The sequence below is a fragment of the Juglans microcarpa x Juglans regia genome, chromosome 2D (genome assembly GCF_004785595.1).
Source record: "Juglans microcarpa x Juglans regia isolate MS1-56 chromosome 2D, Jm3101_v1.0, whole genome shotgun sequence".
NCBI classification, from domain to species: domain Eukaryota; kingdom Viridiplantae; phylum Streptophyta; class Magnoliopsida; order Fagales; family Juglandaceae; genus Juglans; species Juglans microcarpa x Juglans regia.
The window spans coordinates 13743748-13762787 of NC_054596.1; the positions used below are offsets into that span (position 1 = coordinate 13743748).

The 19040-nt window shown below is 31.9% G+C and overlaps 1 protein-coding gene, 1 non-coding gene and 1 pseudogene across 4 annotated transcripts; all 3 read right to left on the reverse strand.

Annotated features, from left to right (window-relative positions):
* Positions 1–302: 302 nt before the first annotated feature.
* Positions 303–6971, reverse strand: LOC121250606 (annotated as a pseudogene).
* On the reverse strand, positions 2383–2479 carry LOC121251287. The gene has a single exon (XR_005937955.1). It is a non-coding gene; the product is annotated as a small nucleolar RNA snoR2/U65 (small nucleolar RNA).
* A 319-nt stretch (positions 6972–7290) lies between the features above and the next one.
* Positions 7291–10886, reverse strand: LOC121248484 (ras-related protein Rab7-like). 3 transcript variants are annotated; one of them, XM_041146960.1, is made up of 7 exons: positions 10529–10886; positions 10326–10352; positions 9723–9822; positions 9462–9608; positions 8042–8118; positions 7815–7966; positions 7291–7694 (listed from the first exon to the last, which is right to left on the reverse strand). In XM_041146960.1, the coding sequence occupies exons 1-6, from the start codon at positions 10585–10587 to the stop codon at positions 7843–7845; spliced, it is 534 nt and encodes a 177-aa protein (XP_041002894.1). In that variant the 5' UTR covers positions 10588–10886; the 3' UTR covers positions 7291–7694; positions 7815–7842. The 3 variants fall into 3 exon arrangements, with proteins under 3 accessions (XP_041002894.1, XP_041002893.1, XP_041002892.1); XM_041146959.1 differs by having other exon boundaries at positions 8042–8122; XM_041146958.1 differs by having other exon boundaries at positions 7815–8122.
* Positions 10887–19040: the final 8154 nt, after the last annotated feature.

Sequence of the window (19040 nt, forward strand, 5' to 3'; positions counted from 1 at the left end):
ACTGGTGCCCCACACACACACACACACACACACATATATATAGCACCTAAAATAATGGGAATGAGAGTAGTTCTGCATAATTTAGCATTAACAATTACATCAAGAGTGGAATTAAAAAGTAAACAAATAATACCTATGGTAAACATGGAATTTTAAAGCTTTGTTGAACTATCATTTCCTATAAAGCACACCTAAATTGCGGTTTGGCTATAGATGCAATCAGTTTAAAAATGTGAAGCAGCATATGGAAATATGAAACGCACTGAAAGATTAAAATCAACATATGGGAAGCCTTAGGAAGAGAGAACAAAAGCAAAAGTTATAGTTATACATTACTGGCTAGTTCGCCCGATTTTACAGTCATGGTGTAATCTATTTAATCTCATTTCAGTTGTTTTAAACACAGTTTCACATCTCAGCTGCAAAGGATTTACCACAACCACATGTTTGTGTAGCATTTGGGTTCTTGAAGGAGAAGCCTCCACCAATTAGAGCATCACTATAGTCCAACTGCATCCCGAATAAGAAAAGAAGGTTCTTTGGATCACAAACTGCCACAAAAAGAAATATAACCAGTGAAAAGGAAGTTATATACTTAAAACAAAAACATTAGAAAGATTAAGAACTGTCACATAATCTTAGTGCTTGTAGAGGCATTTGGGTATTGGGTGGTGTAACACACCTCAAATTACTTAAAGAAAAATACATTGAAATCGCTCGCTTCAAAGGGAGCACCTCCAAAGAAAAGAGGAAGACAATGATAAGAGAGGATAAAAGAGGGGTGGTGCTAGCGGGCCACCCAGCACTTACTGCTGGGCATTCCGCTAGCACAAATGTGTAGTTTGTTTTTTTTATCATTTTTTTGTAAATATCTTTTAACATCCTTAACCATTAAGAAAAAATTAAAAAAATATACAACTTCACTAATAATCAATTTCTTAATCATTGAGTAAAATAAAAAAATAAAATAAAAATATTCGAGCTATAACTTTGAGCAATAACATTGAGGGAGCTAAATAGCATTTTCCTTTTGGTATTTGGCAAGTGCAGACAGTTTGGTATGTGTATGGCAATCACCCAAACCATGTCACATGACAGGGTTAACTCTATTCATGACTCAGGTGTTCTGCATGAAAGACGCCAACTTTCCAGATGTTATACACTTAGCAATAAGGCCATATTGTTATAGCAACTGGCAATGCTAACAATGAAAAAATAATTAAAACTCGAGTTGGTGCATGGTTATTGCAATAGAACCTAATTACTCATCATTATTAATCATGGATTATATCCTGTAAAAACCTCCCATGGTAATCCAGTTTGGCAACATTTACAGGATACGGATAAGGACATTAAGACTAGTGTTGGCCCAGGTGTCTTAAGGATTGAAATGGTTACAATGACAAATAGCAAGCAATGATGGTGAGTGCTTGCAATTCATCTTCAGGGCATGTTTGGATGCTTAAAGTATCTCAATATTTTGTGAATAATAGTGAAATTGTTTGAGTGAAGATGTTTTATTGGGTTTTGGAAAATGAAAGAAAAAAATTGAATAAAAATATATTTTAAAATAAATATTGTATTGGAATTTGTGAAAATGAATAAATAAAGTTCAAAAGTTGCTTAAATATTATTTTTGTTTGAAGTTTGTAAAAGTTATATTGACTTTTACGATTGAGTAATGATTAGATGAAAAAGTTAAAAAATTTGAAATTGAAAAGTGATTTGTATTTGAGTGATGTTTGGGAATGAAGTTACGAGGAACTTTGAAAATTTTCATGTTTGCCAAACATGCCCTTAATTTACAGCAAAATACAAAAAAAAACCTATATGCAAAATTGCAAATCATCTTTTTCTGACATTTTTCTTAAATATGATTTGCAAACACATTCTTTGTTGAGATTTAGGCCTGGTTTGGGTTCACAAACCTTACAAACCATCTCATCACATCTCACATCCCATCATATCTCATCTCAACATCCAAACACTATTCATACACAAACATTTTTCAATTTCAAAAGTTCAAATTTTCAAATTTTTCATCTAATCATTACAATTTTTCCAAACTTCCAAACAAAACACAAAACACAATTCAAATTTTTCAAATTCCAAAAAAAAAATAATATTAAAAAATTAAATTATAACCCTCTTTTAACTTTATAATTTTTTTATTCAATTTTTTCTCTCTCATTTCCCAAAACCCCATAAAATCTTAACTCAAACCATTTCACTACTATTCACAAATTATTTCACTACTATTCACATATTTCTCATCTCATCTGTATAACCAAACGAGGCCTACTGGAAACTGAAGACAACAGATTTTTTTATATAAGTAAATATAAATATATTTTTTATAAGTATATATAAATATATTGATTAAAATGTAATCCCAGAAATCGGCTCCATGGACCAACATATCAGATCCATAGATTCCTATCAGCATACGAAACATGGAATCACTCTTGGTGCTAGTCCCTAGGTTCAGTCAAGTCCGTTATCCTCAATCATATATGTTTGGCATCATTCACCTCAACATACAAGTATGCGACTCTTTTAATGTGTAGACATCATTTTTCTATCAAAAATTCTATGTGATTATAATTAAAATAATGCAGTCAATCACATCACCAGAGTACGCAAACAGAGTGCACAAAGAGTACTCAAAAGTGACTGTATATTGCAGAATTCTTTTTCTATTGATAAGAATCTTCCACAATTAGCAATTGGATTTGACTTTTATCACACAAACAAGATAATACTGTCATGAGTTTTGCTATCTACAAGTCAGGTGTGTAACACACCACTTAATGTGAGATCCATTTTATTACAGTCCAGCTTACGATTATGGTATAAGTTCTTGTTAGAAAAATCTGCCAGAATTGCGATAAATGATAACACATTTACAGTAGCGAATTAGTTATTGAAATACCAAGCCTAAAAGATCATATAAAACTAGCAAATGATGGGAAGGAGTCTGAGGATTTTCTTTTTGGGTTATAGTCCGCAGATTGAATATGATAATTCAAACATTTTGCCGCCTGCAAGTGCTCCACCGTCATTTTCCCCACTTTTTCTGGTAAGTTATTTTCACTGTCAAGCCTTTTAATTATTTCTACTTAGATTTCTTTTCCATATGTGAATATTCTTGAGTAAAATATTTCCACTGTCTAAGTCTTTGACTCTATAATTATATTCTTACATAAATATTAAGGTTAGATGTAAAAGAAAATGATCAAAAGGCAGAAGCGCTCATCACACAATATCCTTTTAAAATTGACTCCACTTTAGATACTTCTCTGCTCGATTTTTCTTTTGTATTCTATCAGTTTTCTCTCCCTTCTGCTCATATAAAACCTTCATCTATCATCCTAAACCTCCCTTGTAATATTATCTCCTTAATAATTAAAATTCAAACAGGACGTAACAATTGCCTGGGGTTTTAGATCACACTAAACACTCAGCATGCCAGTTTTGGAATACACTCCCTCACCTTCATGGACTATTGCCTATCTGTCTACCAACAAGGTATCCACAAAGGGTGACACCACTTAGCTATAAATTATATTAAAAATTGTATAAAGTGTAGATCCTAACATAAGCAAACATGTACAATTATGAAGACTTACCAATCACAAAACCATTATATTCGATGATGGAATCATTTGATCGTGTATTTGATCTATTTTCAAACTCCATTGTATAAGACATGCCAGAGCATCCACCCTGCTTGACACCAATTCTCAAGCACAAATCTTCATTACGCTCAAGCCTCAATTCAAGTGCTTCAATGCATTATCTGTAAGCAAATTTGCCGGTGTGATGCCCTCAAATGCTGGTGCAGCTGAAAAATAGAGGAAATTTATATGGCTATGGTCATATACTCAAAAAGTCTGAACTTTAAAAATAATTACAATGTCGACTGCTTTCCCTAGTATCAGGTGAAAACCTCAGGAAATGAAAGATTGATGCAGCTACTCTTAATTCATCAACTGCTTTAGAAGGAAGAAATTAACACAGCTGCATAGGATTACATACCATGAACTAGCAAAATGAATCATTCTAAAGTTTAAAGTATCTCAAACAAGTTGTTTTCCTAATAATCATTTTTTTTATCAATAAACAAAATTTTATTGGGCATAAAGCAGACAAAGGCCCGAGTACACAGGACATACACAAGAGCGTCACCTATGCATGCTAGCTTAACGATACAAGGAAGTCATGAAAAGGCATGCCATTAAAATCAATTACAATCGACCAGTGGAGTAAAGTATTGAAAAATAAACTTCTAAGCTCTTCCATTGACCGCTCTCGATCTTCAAAGCTTCTTGCATTCCTCTCCCTCCAAATACACCATCAAAGACAAATTTGGACCATCTTCCACACCGTTGCAATCTAAGGGTTGCCCTAGATACCTCGCCAAGAAGCTAGGAGGTCGATTACCCTTTTCGGCATCACCCAAGCTAATCCCATTCTGGCAAAGAAGTCATTTCACAGGATCGTAGCAATCTCACAATGAAGTAATACATGATCTATGAATTCTCCACTCTTTTTGCATATACAGCACCAATCTATGACTATGATGTGGCATTTCCGTAGGTTGTCTATTGTGAGTATTTTCCCTAATGAAGCCGTCCATACAAAAAAGTTTGCCTTTAGGAGTGCTTTTGTCTTCCAAATACTCTCTTCCACGGAAATGGATTTGTATTATGTGATCATGATATGATAGTAGGATCGGCCTGTAAAGTTCCCTTTCTTAAAAGGGCATCAAAAGATCATCTTCATCTCCCCTCCTTATACGGGTAGAGTACACTAGATCATAGAACTCCGAGAAAGCGTCAACTTTCCAATCTTGTGCGTCTCTAAAGAATGTGTTACGAGCCCACAAAATAAGTAAATAATATCTGGTACTTCAAGGGACCAATTCCTCCAAAGTGCAATGAAAGCTAAAATAATTCGATACTTCATTGATGGATAACTAGACTATAAATACAACCCATAATAACTAATTGATGACCATTTTAAGCACGATTAGACCAATTACATAACCCAAATAATAACTGGCCCAACATGGCCCACTAAACTAAAGACTCAGTCATAATTAACTACTCGAATAAGACACTAAAAATGACATGAACATTCTGGAACACTTGTACTTTCTGAGATAAACATGTGATGAAAATTAATAACTGCTGGATCAAGTAGTGGATGGCTCGGATGAAGGCATATGTGGGGGGTAACGTGACATAATATAACGTCCCATTGAGGAGTACCATTAGATAGGAGTAAGAGGTCCGCAATTGAAGCTTCTTTCATTCTTGCTATGTCATAGAACTCTGGATAAGCTTCCTTGAGTGTCCTATCACCACACCATACATCATGCCAAAACTTGATTTTGGACCTGGCCATCACCCACCTCAAAATGGATATTTCTTGAATACGTGTCCCATCATTTTCTCATTCCCACCCCATATGGCACACTTATCTCATTTGAACACCATCCTCCCCATGGTTCACTATACTTCGATTCTACAACGGCTCTCCATGGTACTCCCCATTCAGTGTGGTATCTCCATAGCCATTTGTCAAGCAAAGCTTTGTTAAAAGACTGCAAGTTCCGAATTCCCAAGCCTCCTTCATGGATAAGGGAGCACACCGTGGCCCATTTTACCAAGCAGAATTTAAACTCATCGTTCACCCCCCCCCCCCCCCCCCCCAAAAAAAAAAAAAAAGAAATCTCATTGGAGTTTTTCCATGTGACGAGCCACCTTGGTAGGAAGCAGAAATAGTGATAGAAAGTAGGTTGGCAAGTTGAATAAGGTACTTTTAATTAAAGTGACCCTACCACCTCTGAATAATAAATACAACTTCTTCTAACTAGCCAGTTCCCCTTGCATTTTTTCTACTACATCATCCCAAATAGATTTTGATTTGAACGCGGCACCCAAAGGAAGACTCAAATATTTCATTGGCAGATTTTTTTATTTTTTATGTAAGTAAGCTGTGATATCTTGCATTCCAAAATGTTAGCCATGCTCTCCACATTCAGAACATACCCAACTGAAACTACTTCTGATAATCATATAAATATGTGCAATCCTTTTGTGTGCTAAGGGAGGGTACACTTCGTCATATGCACTGATTGATACACAATATGTTAGCCTGTTAGCCTTGCGAATTACACGATCCTAAAATTGGCACCTTCCCATCATCCATACAACCAAGAGAGAGAAAAAAAAAACTGACAGAAAAGTATTTCATTTTGAGAAAAAAAAAAATATTACATGTCAGATCTTGTTACTATTAAAGTTTTTGTCATAAGCCCAAAAGGAGGTGTAATTAAGATAAGTCCAAAACCCATTACAGCATTTAACCAGCCCATAAAGGATTAATATTATCTTGTAATTGATACTTATAAAAAAAAAAAAAAAATACTCTCTTGTAATTGAGCAAGGAGTCCTGTAATGTTGGGCATTTTTTAACATATTCTATACGATTTGCTACGTTTTAAGCATACCGGTCCCAATTACAAGTTTAATCACTCAAGGTGCTCCGAGGTATACATCTGGAAAAAATAAAGGAAAAAAACGCCAAGAGAAGAAAAGAAATGACAATTTATAATTTCCCAGTAATTCACGCCATACCAATTAAGTCAAAAAAAAATGATAAAATAAAAATCACATATTCTTTCAGATTAACCAACTTAAAGTCCAACGAAGTTTCGAAAGAAAGAAAAAATAGATCATTGAAAGTACACACAAAATGACAAAAATGTTTGGAAGAAGAAAGAGTACCTGAGACCGAAACTGCTCGAATTGCAATAGGTTTTCGACCGTTTACTTTTAATGGTGAAAGTCGGAAAGAAACTGAATTTTGAGGTGAAGAGCTTGACGAGGGGGTTAAAGGAAGAAAGAGGGAGCATCGGGTTGTAATCGCAGAGAACGCCATCGGAGAGGACCGAATGAGTTCTTTCTCCGTGCGTATGTGATATTTTTTAAGACCTTGACCGTTGATGAAATCTCAAATTGTGTTTGTTGACCGTTCGCTGTTTTTTCGGAATTATTTAATTTTTATAAATATTTATCGTTTTAAAATTTGAAGTAAATCTAATAAATTACTAAATTCTGATTGCCTGTCCGAATTACTAATTAGTTCTTATGTTTGGATTATGCAGTGAAAGTGTAAAGCCATTATCAAATTTTTTTTTTTTTTTATAAATTAGTATGTTAATAAATAATAATATGCACTCCATTTTCAAATGAACTTACAAAAAGAAAGGGAAACCCATTAGCCAGGAAATGGTGTGAAATGATATCCAGACTGTATTCAATTCATCTACACCTTGCTCAGAAAACAGCGATAACTTACAACTTTGCAGACAAACATGCATGCTTGAATGTTCATCGAGTACAAGAATTTGCAGGTTTTTATGTCACACGAACTTGATCGCTTTGTCGATTAAGCAGCATAATTACCACCTAATAACTATACTGATGCATATTAGAATACTTGAAAAAGATCAAACACCTCCTATCACCCAAAAATAAATTGGTAATAAAAACAACAGTAATAAAAGAATTATAAAAGCCGTAGATGCTTGGTAGAAGGATCCAATCCATGGGAACCAACTTTAGCATGCACAAGATCCTCTCTGTTCAATATCTGATAGAGATTCTGAGATACCCTGGAAGTAACTGCAAAATGAACCTACTGTAAGCTGTTGGTGAGAGGATAGCTAGCTATAAACTGTAATTGAGTTTGTGACCAGAACTTACAGAGAATGAAGATATTAGTCTTGAGGTTTATAACCTTACCTGTCTAAATCCCATCCTTGTTCATTAGCTAGCGCAGCTCTAGCAACACAGAGAAATGCTTCATCAACATTGTAGCCCTCTTTCGCTGAGGTCTCAAAGTAAGGTATATTTGTCCTGGAAGCACACCACTCCTTAGCTTGCCTTTCAGAAACCTGCACCGCTGGTTGCCTTAAATTATATGCCAAGAACAAATGCAACAAGTGTAAGGGATGCATCCATGTCCATACCACTCGGCTGTTTCCACCATCTTTGTCAATCTTATTTCCAAGTAATATAAAGGGAAAGTTGCCGGGTGCAGCCGGATCTACCTGGTGCAAATGAGGATCAGTGCATATCCTAATCAAGTATGCTGGTAAGAAAGAGTAAGAGAAGGATCTCCAGAGACAGAGCAACTACAACATATATTGGATAATATCTGTTTTAACACATCATGTAGCAGAAAATTAAACAAGTTTATTGATGTAATCTTTTTCTGCTTAAAGTTGATACCTATAATGATAATCCATGCAGTTTTACCCCAGAAAACATTGGCTCTCCACGGTATATGCATGTGCCCTCTTTTTATGTCACAGAATTTCATAGCTTCCTATTACCATATTTCCACCAAAGTAGCAAACTTTACAGTTTAGGACTCCTGCTTTTTTTCACAAAGTTGCCGATATTTGCCTTCAAATAGTTTATTTGAGCTTGAGATTTTTGTCCTAGTAACATGTAATCTATGAAGAGATTTCCACTGTAAACTACCAGTTTTTATTTTTTGAATTCCATGTGATTTTAGTGTTAGGTAGGATCTAATGTCACCTGACTCCTCACATGCTGAAATCATGTTCTACACAGGTGAACAAGTAGAGTATACTAGGCCTGCTGGACGAAGGTCAGCGACGGAGACATCGCAAACTGGTCCGCGGGCATCATGATAAGTCCTCTATCCTACTCCAGGACAATCCCCACTCATAGGAAAGGGGATGGCCCTAATGTTATGTTGGCAAAGCCAACTTCTTAGGTTGTGGTCGGAGAAGAGCGGACGAGGGGACTCAGGTCAGAGCGCAGCATAACTAAGAGAGCCATTCCATATAGGGAGAGACAGAATGGGCGGGCACAAGCGGTCTGGATGAGGGGATGTATAGTCACTTGTTGCATGTTAGATTGTAAAGAAAAAAATCTGATATTTAGTGTTTGGTAGGATCTAATGTCACCTGACTCCTCACTAAAATCATATTCTCGTTGCAGAATAATCAACTCTTAATTTTCAAACCGTATTTAATCTACGAATACAGAATACTTAATACCTTAACATAAAATATCATAATTCCATTTCTACTAGTGAACATAGGATAAGTTCTCTGCCATCTACCATTTCACACAACCTTCATTTCGTATAAATTAATATGTTGAAGTATGCACATATAAATATTTTGCTCTTGCCAAGATCCTTTGGATCAATTGGCAACGCCTTGGTTTCTCACTAAGAGAACCAAGGATTGAATCCCCTCCCCATGTATCAAAAAAATAATAATAATTTGCTTCTCGGGTATGCAGGATGAGAAGAAAGCTATAATTAATATACACTGAGCCAAGATTACAAGATCTTTTTAAAAATCACACAATGCATGGAGAGACAATGGAGCTAGAGAGGCATCATGATACCTGTTTAAGGAATTCTTCACGCCAAGTGTTCAGTGTTTCAAATGATTTATGTGCATTTACATCATATACAAGAACACAACATTCGGCCCCTCTATAAAATGCAGACCCTAGACTTTGAAACCTTTCCTGCCCTGCTGTATCCCAAATCTGCAAAACAATTACTTGAACCAATTTTACCAGGAAACTTACTATAATCCTCGGTTTAAATGAGGAAAAAGATCAAGAATAATGCTTGTCTTCGTGAAAGCATTAGTTGCCTACCTGTAAAGTGACCTGTTTATCATCAATCTGTACTTCTTTTGTGACAAAATCAGCACCAATTGTAGCTTTATATCGTTGACTGAACTTGTTATAAACATATCTGATTAAGGAGTTAATGAATTACAGAATCTGGCAGAGGATTCTAAAGGCACTAACTCAAATGTTGTGAGCACAGGGGTTATAAGTGTGCAGCGTATGTGTGTTCAATGTTAGGACATCATCAAAGCCGCGGCCCCCTCTACCCTTTTCTCATCTCCACCTCCACCTCCATTCTCAACACCAACTCCATTCCTGTCATTATTATCACCAAGTCCATCACGATTTGGGTGAGAAAGTGTGGGGTGGTCTTGGACGGCCTCTCTCAATCTCAAAAACTAGTTCAAGAGGTTAGACTTTCTCTCACACTTATAAACTGACCACCCTCCTTTTCCACAACCAATGCGGGACAACCCAACAGAAAGTTAAGGATGTTTGTGATAGCTGGTTTGCATAAATAAGAAAAGAAGAGACTGAAGAACACTAAGATTTGGAACAAGAATTCGATCAGAAAATAAACCATACTAAAGGCAAAAAAAAAATTATTAATATTATGTAAAAGGATACTGATTCATCAAAGATGTCTTTCCCACCCTGAATACCACCAAACAAATAAAATTCATGATTACTTTAGGAAAAGTGTACGTGAAGTAAACTATTCTTGTAGGTAAAGTACTAGATAATGAAGAACAGTTCTGGATCCAACCATCCAAAGAGAATCATGTGAAAAAAGGAAAGAATAAAAACAAAGAAATCGTTCTAAATCATACCCACTATCACCAAGGACAATGACTTTTAGCAAGCTTCTTTTTCTTGTAGTCCCGTCCATCTGACCACCGCAAAATGCTTTCCAAAAAACCAACAACGGAGATCGAAAATGTTCAGAACAACGGCTAAATTTCTCTAAATCTAATATATGGTTCAGAAAGATCACATGAGTTATGATGGCGATCAATAAAAGGGATGGTACTGATTTTCAAGGCTGTTCTTGATCCTTCTCTATTCTCAAATGTCTTTTGTGGGTACTACGTACTGCTTTTTCTCTCTTTTTCTTTGTACGTCTCAATGGCGCCAAGTGAGAACCATGTGAACTTCCGCCAACCAAAACCAAACCCGCCATATTAGCTAGCAAAGCTGGTGCAGTACGTGCTGTCGTCGTCGCCTTCATTATTATTATTATTATTATTATTATTATTATTTTGCTAAGTTGCTGTCCTCGTAATCTGTAGATGTGGTTGGCAACAGTCGACAGGTTGTTCTGATATGAGCGGTGCTACTCTGTCGCCACTCGTTTATACCGCTTCTCGGTTTTTAGTTTTTTTTCATATTTTTTTAATATATTTAAATATTTTTAAAAAATAAAAAAATATATATCAATACACTTAAAATAACTACTTTAATCACTAAATAAAAAAAATATTAAAAAAAAAACCTCCAATGATATACTAAAACGGTACATTTTAGGCGACATTGAAGCTTTTCTCTTCTGATATTATTATTATCATCGTTAATTAGGGCCTTGGGCCCCATTTGGTGGCGGCATTAGAAACATCGATCCTTTCAAATAATAATGTTATTATCACTATAATTATTTTGTTATTATACTATAATAATATAATATAATTAAATATTTTACTTATCAATTATCTCAATATATTAATATCAAATAAAATTAATTGGTCTTATATAATTATATCATTTATTACATAATATACATAATAATTATCAATTTATAAAATAAGAAATAAGATATCCAATTAAATTATTAATTTAATTAAAGTGAAATTTTTGTAGAAAATGGTTATACTTTGCCTAATCATGTGATGCATATAGAGGCCGGATAGAAAGCACCAAACTTTTTGTGGCTCGTATGAATAGATTATTTTTTATATATAAAAAAAAATAGTTATTTTCGTAATAATTAACTGTTTACTAATAAGTATTTTTTTTATAGTGCCAAATCTACGAGGAGTTAAAAGAAATCTGACTCTTTATCACAGGAGCAATTATATTTATAGTTATAGAGTGCGCTATACTTTAAAAAAAAGTAAGTAAATATGAAATTTACATGAAAAAATTAATTTTTTAATAATAGACTCTACTCTATTTTAAAAATAATGCACATTACTTACATAACTCATAACTATATCTAATAAATGTCAGCGTGTTTATATAAATAAATATATTATATTCAACTTTAGTTTTCAAGTCTTTATTAGTCTTTTTAATCTCTATATATAGCTGATCTGTGTTTTTAGACCAGTAATACATAATTTCTTCTTCTTTCTCTCTATACTTTATTCATGAACTTTATGAGTAGTGTTACTATGCCCTCTTAATTTATTCACTTAGTGTGCTTTTTTTATTTCAAAAAAATTTAAAACATGTTTAAATATTTTTAAAAAATAAAAAAATATCAATATACTAATAACTATTTTCTTAATTAATAAATAAAAATTAAATACATAAACAGTTAAAATGAGAAACATAATAGCATTACTCATCTACATCATGTTGATCTAATCGTGGACAAATTATATGCGGCTGAGACAATGGCACGTGGGCTAGCTTTCAATATATGAGATCAAGACAACTTGTGTTCGTACGTGGTTGGACATTAGTTGTACATACGTTGTGACCTAATTTGACACGGACCATGTTATATCATAGTCTCGTTTTATTTTAATTATATTAAATAATATGTAATATATTTATAATTATTATATAATAAAAATATATATAATAAATAATTATTTAATAGTGATAAATGTGACATATCTTATTTAGTAAGATAAAAATGAGATGATAATATAATATATAGAATATTCTATATTATTATTCAGAGATTCACAAAGATTTATTTAGGACCATCTCTCAGCTTTACGTCTAAAATAATAATTGAGAACTTAAGACAATCCTAATTAATTATAAATCCTCGTTCGTGATCTTACGTACGTACGTTCATACATATCCATAAAACTATCTGTTATGATTTCAAGTAATTAGCCATTTAATAAGGAACATTAGATATCTTTGAGAAGATATATTGGCAAAAAACATATCGAAAATTCTAAATTTCCTTATTTTTATATAATTATAAACTTTTTATATATAACTCAATCGAAATAGCCGTTAATTTTTGCGTCCAATACTAATCTCGCTTTAAATGTTCAATTATTAATTAATTAAAAATATTGCACCATTAATTAAATTAAAGAAATTACAATTATTAAATAGTTTGTAAATTTCAAACCATATATATAAATGAATAAATAATATTTTATTTACTTATAGGTCGTTTGACTTGATTTTGTGGTGATGATCATCATGATTTTAATATTCCTTATATATTTTTATCATGTTGAGGACCAATTAAAGCGGTCCTGCATGGTTTCCACTTCATCTTCCACGGTTTCATTGATCTATGGGCCAAGTCTACATATAGTTTTCGAATTGTGGATCGATGAAGACAACCAAATTAATATTATAATGTTGTGACACATAAGAGTATTGTGGACCAATTTCGTTGGATCGTCAATACATACATGTATAAGTCTTTTTAAATTTGAGACATATGGCTTCCGCTAGCTATTGATGATAATAGTGATGCATGGGTTTGATATGATTTATCAACTAATTTCAAATTTTTTTAAAATGAATCTTTGACATATTCGTTGGGTCAGTTTGTCGTAAGTGGCACGGATTAAATCTCATATTTTTAATTGAAATAGGATACCATTTATATATAATATTAACATCCAAATAAAGATTCAAATTCACATTTAGACGTATACTGTAAGAAAATTAATCAATAATACAATTAGAGATACATCAACCTGATCATGTCTATTCTTTTTCTTTTCTCTTTTTTAATTGTTTTTTCTTTTTTCTTTATTAATTAAGGCCATGCATGCATCAAATGATCTTGGACCCCACGAGATAATAAACATGATGAGAATTAGAAAGAAGATGGGAAGACTAGTAGACTTGTATAAAAATTTGGTTCATTTCACCATCTCATTCTCACACGATCGACGACCAAGACCCATAGAAAACAAATTAATAGACTTTCATCACGACTTCCAGTTTCCACTTTAATTGATCTACTACTACTGTATCTCTTTCCCCGAAAGTTTCGTGCAAGTCAGCCGCAGATGCATATATGCTATCTATCTGATCTCATGTCTCGTAACATCTGAAACATCCTCACATATAATTAGTTTATAAGTTTTAAAGTAGTCTAGACGGACGTCCCAAAAAATTGAGAATTAAATATTATTATTTATAACAAATAGAAATGTTTTAACTATAAAAAGATCTCATAAAAATAAATTTATAAACTAATATGTATTAATATATTACATTAAATTATAAAATTACTTCTATCATAAAATAGATCTAACATATCAAAATTATATCAGTCTATAAATTTAATTTTATAAAATCACTTTATAATCGTATCACTTATAGAAACAAAAAGTGCAAAACTCTATATAGATATTTATACATGGCCGACTTATGGGTCTCAAGTTTGAATTTAAGAGCAAGGGAGAGAATCTTAGATGGCTGATGGCTATTTATATATTAATTAGGCGGCATTCTAGTAGTAGTACTGCTATCATGAGGTGAAGTTTCCGTGCTTTTTTCCAGCTTTAGTTCAAGTTCAATACTCTGAAAACAGAATTATATATATATATATTATAAGGGACTGAATCTAGACATTATATATATTAAAAAGAAAGTAGTACCTCTGAATTCTGATATCGATACGGTCAAGTATCCCATCATACGACACATTTCCTTGCACTTTCACGTATGTAGGTAGCAGCACTTCGATGATCTTCTCCTAATTAATCAAAAAGATGCAAGATGGACAGACATACGGTCAATGGGTCGGTATCAGAGGCTTAATTTCCGTGTTGCTGCTTCTCTAATTGTCAACATATATGTATATTCAACCCTAGCTAGCTGATTAAGGTGATCGTTCAACTTTAAACTAATGTCCTACTTTCAAAAAACATTAAATTTGTAGCTTTTATTGACTTGTGCACTAATTATATATTAATTAAATCGACCCTCCTAGCTGAGAATTAAGGAAATTAATTGTGAGAGGTGCATGCGTGCGGGTCTAGTTGAGGTCCACAGGAGTCTTCCACCATCCAAAAAATGAACTTTATTTCTAAAAGAGATGAGAGGTAGCTAGAGATAAGAAACGTCATAAATCGCCTTTAAGTGAGGCAATTGATGAAGTTGTTCTAGCTGATTTGATTGAGTACGTTATTAATACATTTTCACTTTTGTACGATATAAGTTCATGTTTTTTAAAGTACTGTATCGCTTTAAGTGTGGCAATTGATAAAGTAGAGCTAATTCTGCATGCTTTTCCGGTCCCATTTAATTGAAAAATAATAATAATAATTTTAATTTTAATTATATTATTAATTTCATACTCTAGCTATCTAGCTTTTAATTTATGGGCGGCCAAGTAAAGAGAGAATAAAGCCATACACCGTCGTACAGCCTCTGTGCTAGCTGTAGCCTGTCTTAGGCTGTCTACCCAACTGGCCAACTGGCCAGAATTAAAGCAAAAAGCTGTATATAATACAAGCTGGCCAACGTACGTAACTCAAGCGATTAATTTGTTTAATTGGAATGTTTTATATCAAATCATGATCAGTACACGATGATGATGATGATCCGATCCGAGGGACAATATATAATTAAAGTGATTGTGTACCTAATTAGCTTTATAGTCTCCAATGTTGTTAATTAAGGGGAGTCATTAATATTCAAAGTCAAATAAAAAAAAATCATAATTAATAAATATGATTGCAGGCAATAACAAATTAAGAATATAATTACATGATGCACTCATGATCATGATATAATTAATTCTAAATTAATTAATTGAGAGATCGACTAATTTGCATGCGCGCACTCATGATCAGGCCGTACTTAGTGATGATCAGCACAACCTCCGATGGAGATGATCATCAGGGTGCGGGCCTGCATCGTTACTAATTAAGAAATGATTTAGATTTAGAGATGAATTGAGATGATTTGTGAATAGTAAAATAAAAGTTAAATTATTTATTATATTTTATGTAGAAATTTGAGAAAGTTATTTTAGAATTTAAAAAAGTTGAATTGTTTATTATATTTTATGTGAAAATTTAAAAAAATTATAATTATAAAATGAGATGAAATGAGATGGATTATGAATGCAAACGAGACTTAATTAGTAACCGGTTAGATTTTCTTAACCGGTACTGAGGTGTAACAATTAAAATGAAGATTTTTTTTTTAAAGAGCTGGTGATGATCTATATATACTAGGGCATGCAATCTCATCCAAATTAATCTCCTAATTATGAGCTACTACTTTATTATATGTTGAAGAAACTTAATTAATTTGATCATTCAGAACGTACGGGACATGATGATCATCTTATATACTATAGAATATTAAAAACTAATTTAAATTTTAAAACTGTTTTAAAAATTCAGGTGATAAGATTTTTAAAATCTAAAGTTATGCTTATAAGATTCAAATTTCAAAATTGATTCATTGGAAAGATGTAATTAATCTTCTTAATGAATGGTTATTGAAACATGAATATCAACCTACTAAATTTGTTTTTTATGAGATTAATCTTGGTTATATTCAATAATATCTTAATGGTACTCTCAAAGAAAAGTTATATATATATATATATATATATCAACATCATTTCATATATAGTTTTAACCCAATAAATACAAGCACATGACGGGATTTCAGAAAGAAAAAATCATAAACATCTCATTCTCTCTCATAAAAAATCAAAGGTTTCAAATCTGATTTTCGTCAGAGGGGGAGGAGGCCTCGGATTCCTCCTCCTCCTCCTCCCTCTTATTCTTTCCTCATTCCTCAATTCATTCACATTGTTTATCAAGATTTCTTTTGTTTAATTTTATTTTACTTTTTTCAAGGTCGAAAAAGATAGATCTACAGTTTTCCGGAAATTCCTGAGAAACACGCATGGCACAAGTAGATTCATAGGTTGAAAATCGTTTAGAGGAAAGTGATGATTTTGCAAAAATCAACATGCGTGGTCCTCACACGCCATTTCTTCTGGCAGCTCTTCTCGACACACGTATCAGATCATCGAACTCGCCACCACCATACTTTTAAGATTTAACCTTTGTGGCTGAAAAGAGACAAATGTGTTGTCTTTACGGACCGTCACAAATTTTGAATTCTACTAGAGTTGGTCCAAATTGTAATCCATTCTTTTTCGCATATATCTTACTAATTTCATTTTTTATTTCTTTATTGTTAATTAAAAAAAAAAATCTTCTCTTGGGCGTTTGTCTCTAGAGGTTGAGTCATTTCTTTTTATGAAGAGTGAGATTGAGTCTTTGTTTAGACAAATAATATTGTTTCTTGAACATTTTTCTGTAAAAAGTATTAGCAATATTGAAGATCAGACTAGTCACAAAAAGAAATAGTGTACTGGTGGAGCTCTAAATATATTATTTTTGTTATTATATCATGTTTGATATGGGAACATTCCAAAATATATCCGGTCATGGATATAAATTTATCTTATAAATGAATGATAACAGTTTTCCTTAAAAAAAAAAAAAAAAAAAAACTCCAATAAATGAACAATAATTCTAATCAGTTTTCAATTAATACTTTTGGAAAATTACAAACTCAAAAATAGTTATTAATTAACCTATTTATCTTAAAACTTTAATCATTCAAGAAAGATAAATGTTAAAAGAGCGCGTGCACACACACATGTGTGTATATATATATAATATCATATCTTATTGTACGTCCTTTTTATTTATTTTTAATTAAGAGAAAGTAGTATTTAGATATTAAGTTGTGTTGTAGTGTTCTTATATTTTGAGGATGATGAATGGTATTGATACATAAAGACCAACTAAATATTTTAAAAGACACATTAAATTAATTGAAATTTAATAATAATTCGAGGAATATTGCAAAAACATTAATTGAGTGCGAGTAATGCTATACACCACACTCTCATCTTATTTTGATCATATTAAGTAGTATGTGGCATATTTATCACTATTAGATGATAAAAAATCATACAATAAATGATTATTTAATAGTGAAAAACATGTCACATCTTATTTAATGAGATAAAAATGAGATTATAGTATGATGTATAAAATTTTACATAGAGCATTCGCATTGGCTTCATCAAAATTATCTTTAAAATTTGATGAAAGGTATATGATTTCTATAAATTCAAAACCTCCCTAGCCATAACCCCATATTGAATTAGTCATTGAATTCATCAAAATAATAATATAAAATTTTTTTTAATAAAAATATTTTTTTTTCATATGTTACAATTACACTCATCATATGTTAATTAATAATTTAATTTGATTCTTACATTATTATTACAAGACGGTTGAAGATTAAACGTGAATAAAAAAAACATTTGGAGATTAAAAATGAATAAAAAATAGATTTGATAATTGAATAGTGGCCCTTCAAATTTGAAGAAATCTATCCATTTACTGTGTAGCTCAAAGTTTCTCACTTATCTCTTTGGCTAATCCAATGTAGCTTTATTTTAATGAAATTTATCATATTATATTTGAATAGGCTTTTGATGAAGTCAATGCCAATAGTAAGAACACTCTCATTGGATTAGCCAAAGTTAAAGGACATGTTTTATGAATGTAAGAGAAATTTGACTTTTGGCTATTCCATTCACATAAATCTCTACATTGGAATAGCTATTTTTTCATTATATAATAATAAAATAATATAAAATGAATTTAGTTTGGATTATTCACATCAAATCTCCACATTAGATTATACATTTATTCATTATATAGTAATGAATAACTAATAATTTCAAAAATATTTAATTTTTTAATTATTAATTTATTTAATTTTATCATATTTTACTATTCTACCTATTATACATTAATTAATAATCATATTCTTATTAAATTAATATATCACTAACTCAAATTAATATATCAATTGTGATAAAATATGTGATAGAAAGAAAGGAAGAGAGAAATAATTAATAAAATATGTATTTGATGTATGTACAGTAACTTTTAAATTTAAAAATTTTTTTGAAAATCACTGTAATTAAATTCTAAATATTTAAAATTTAGTTAATCTATTATGAGTATATTTTATTCTCTAATAATTAAATACTCAATAAATACTCAATAAATTTAGCTCGTAACTAGAGTGCTTTAGAGCACTAGCATTGGACTTATCAAATGAGTCCAATCT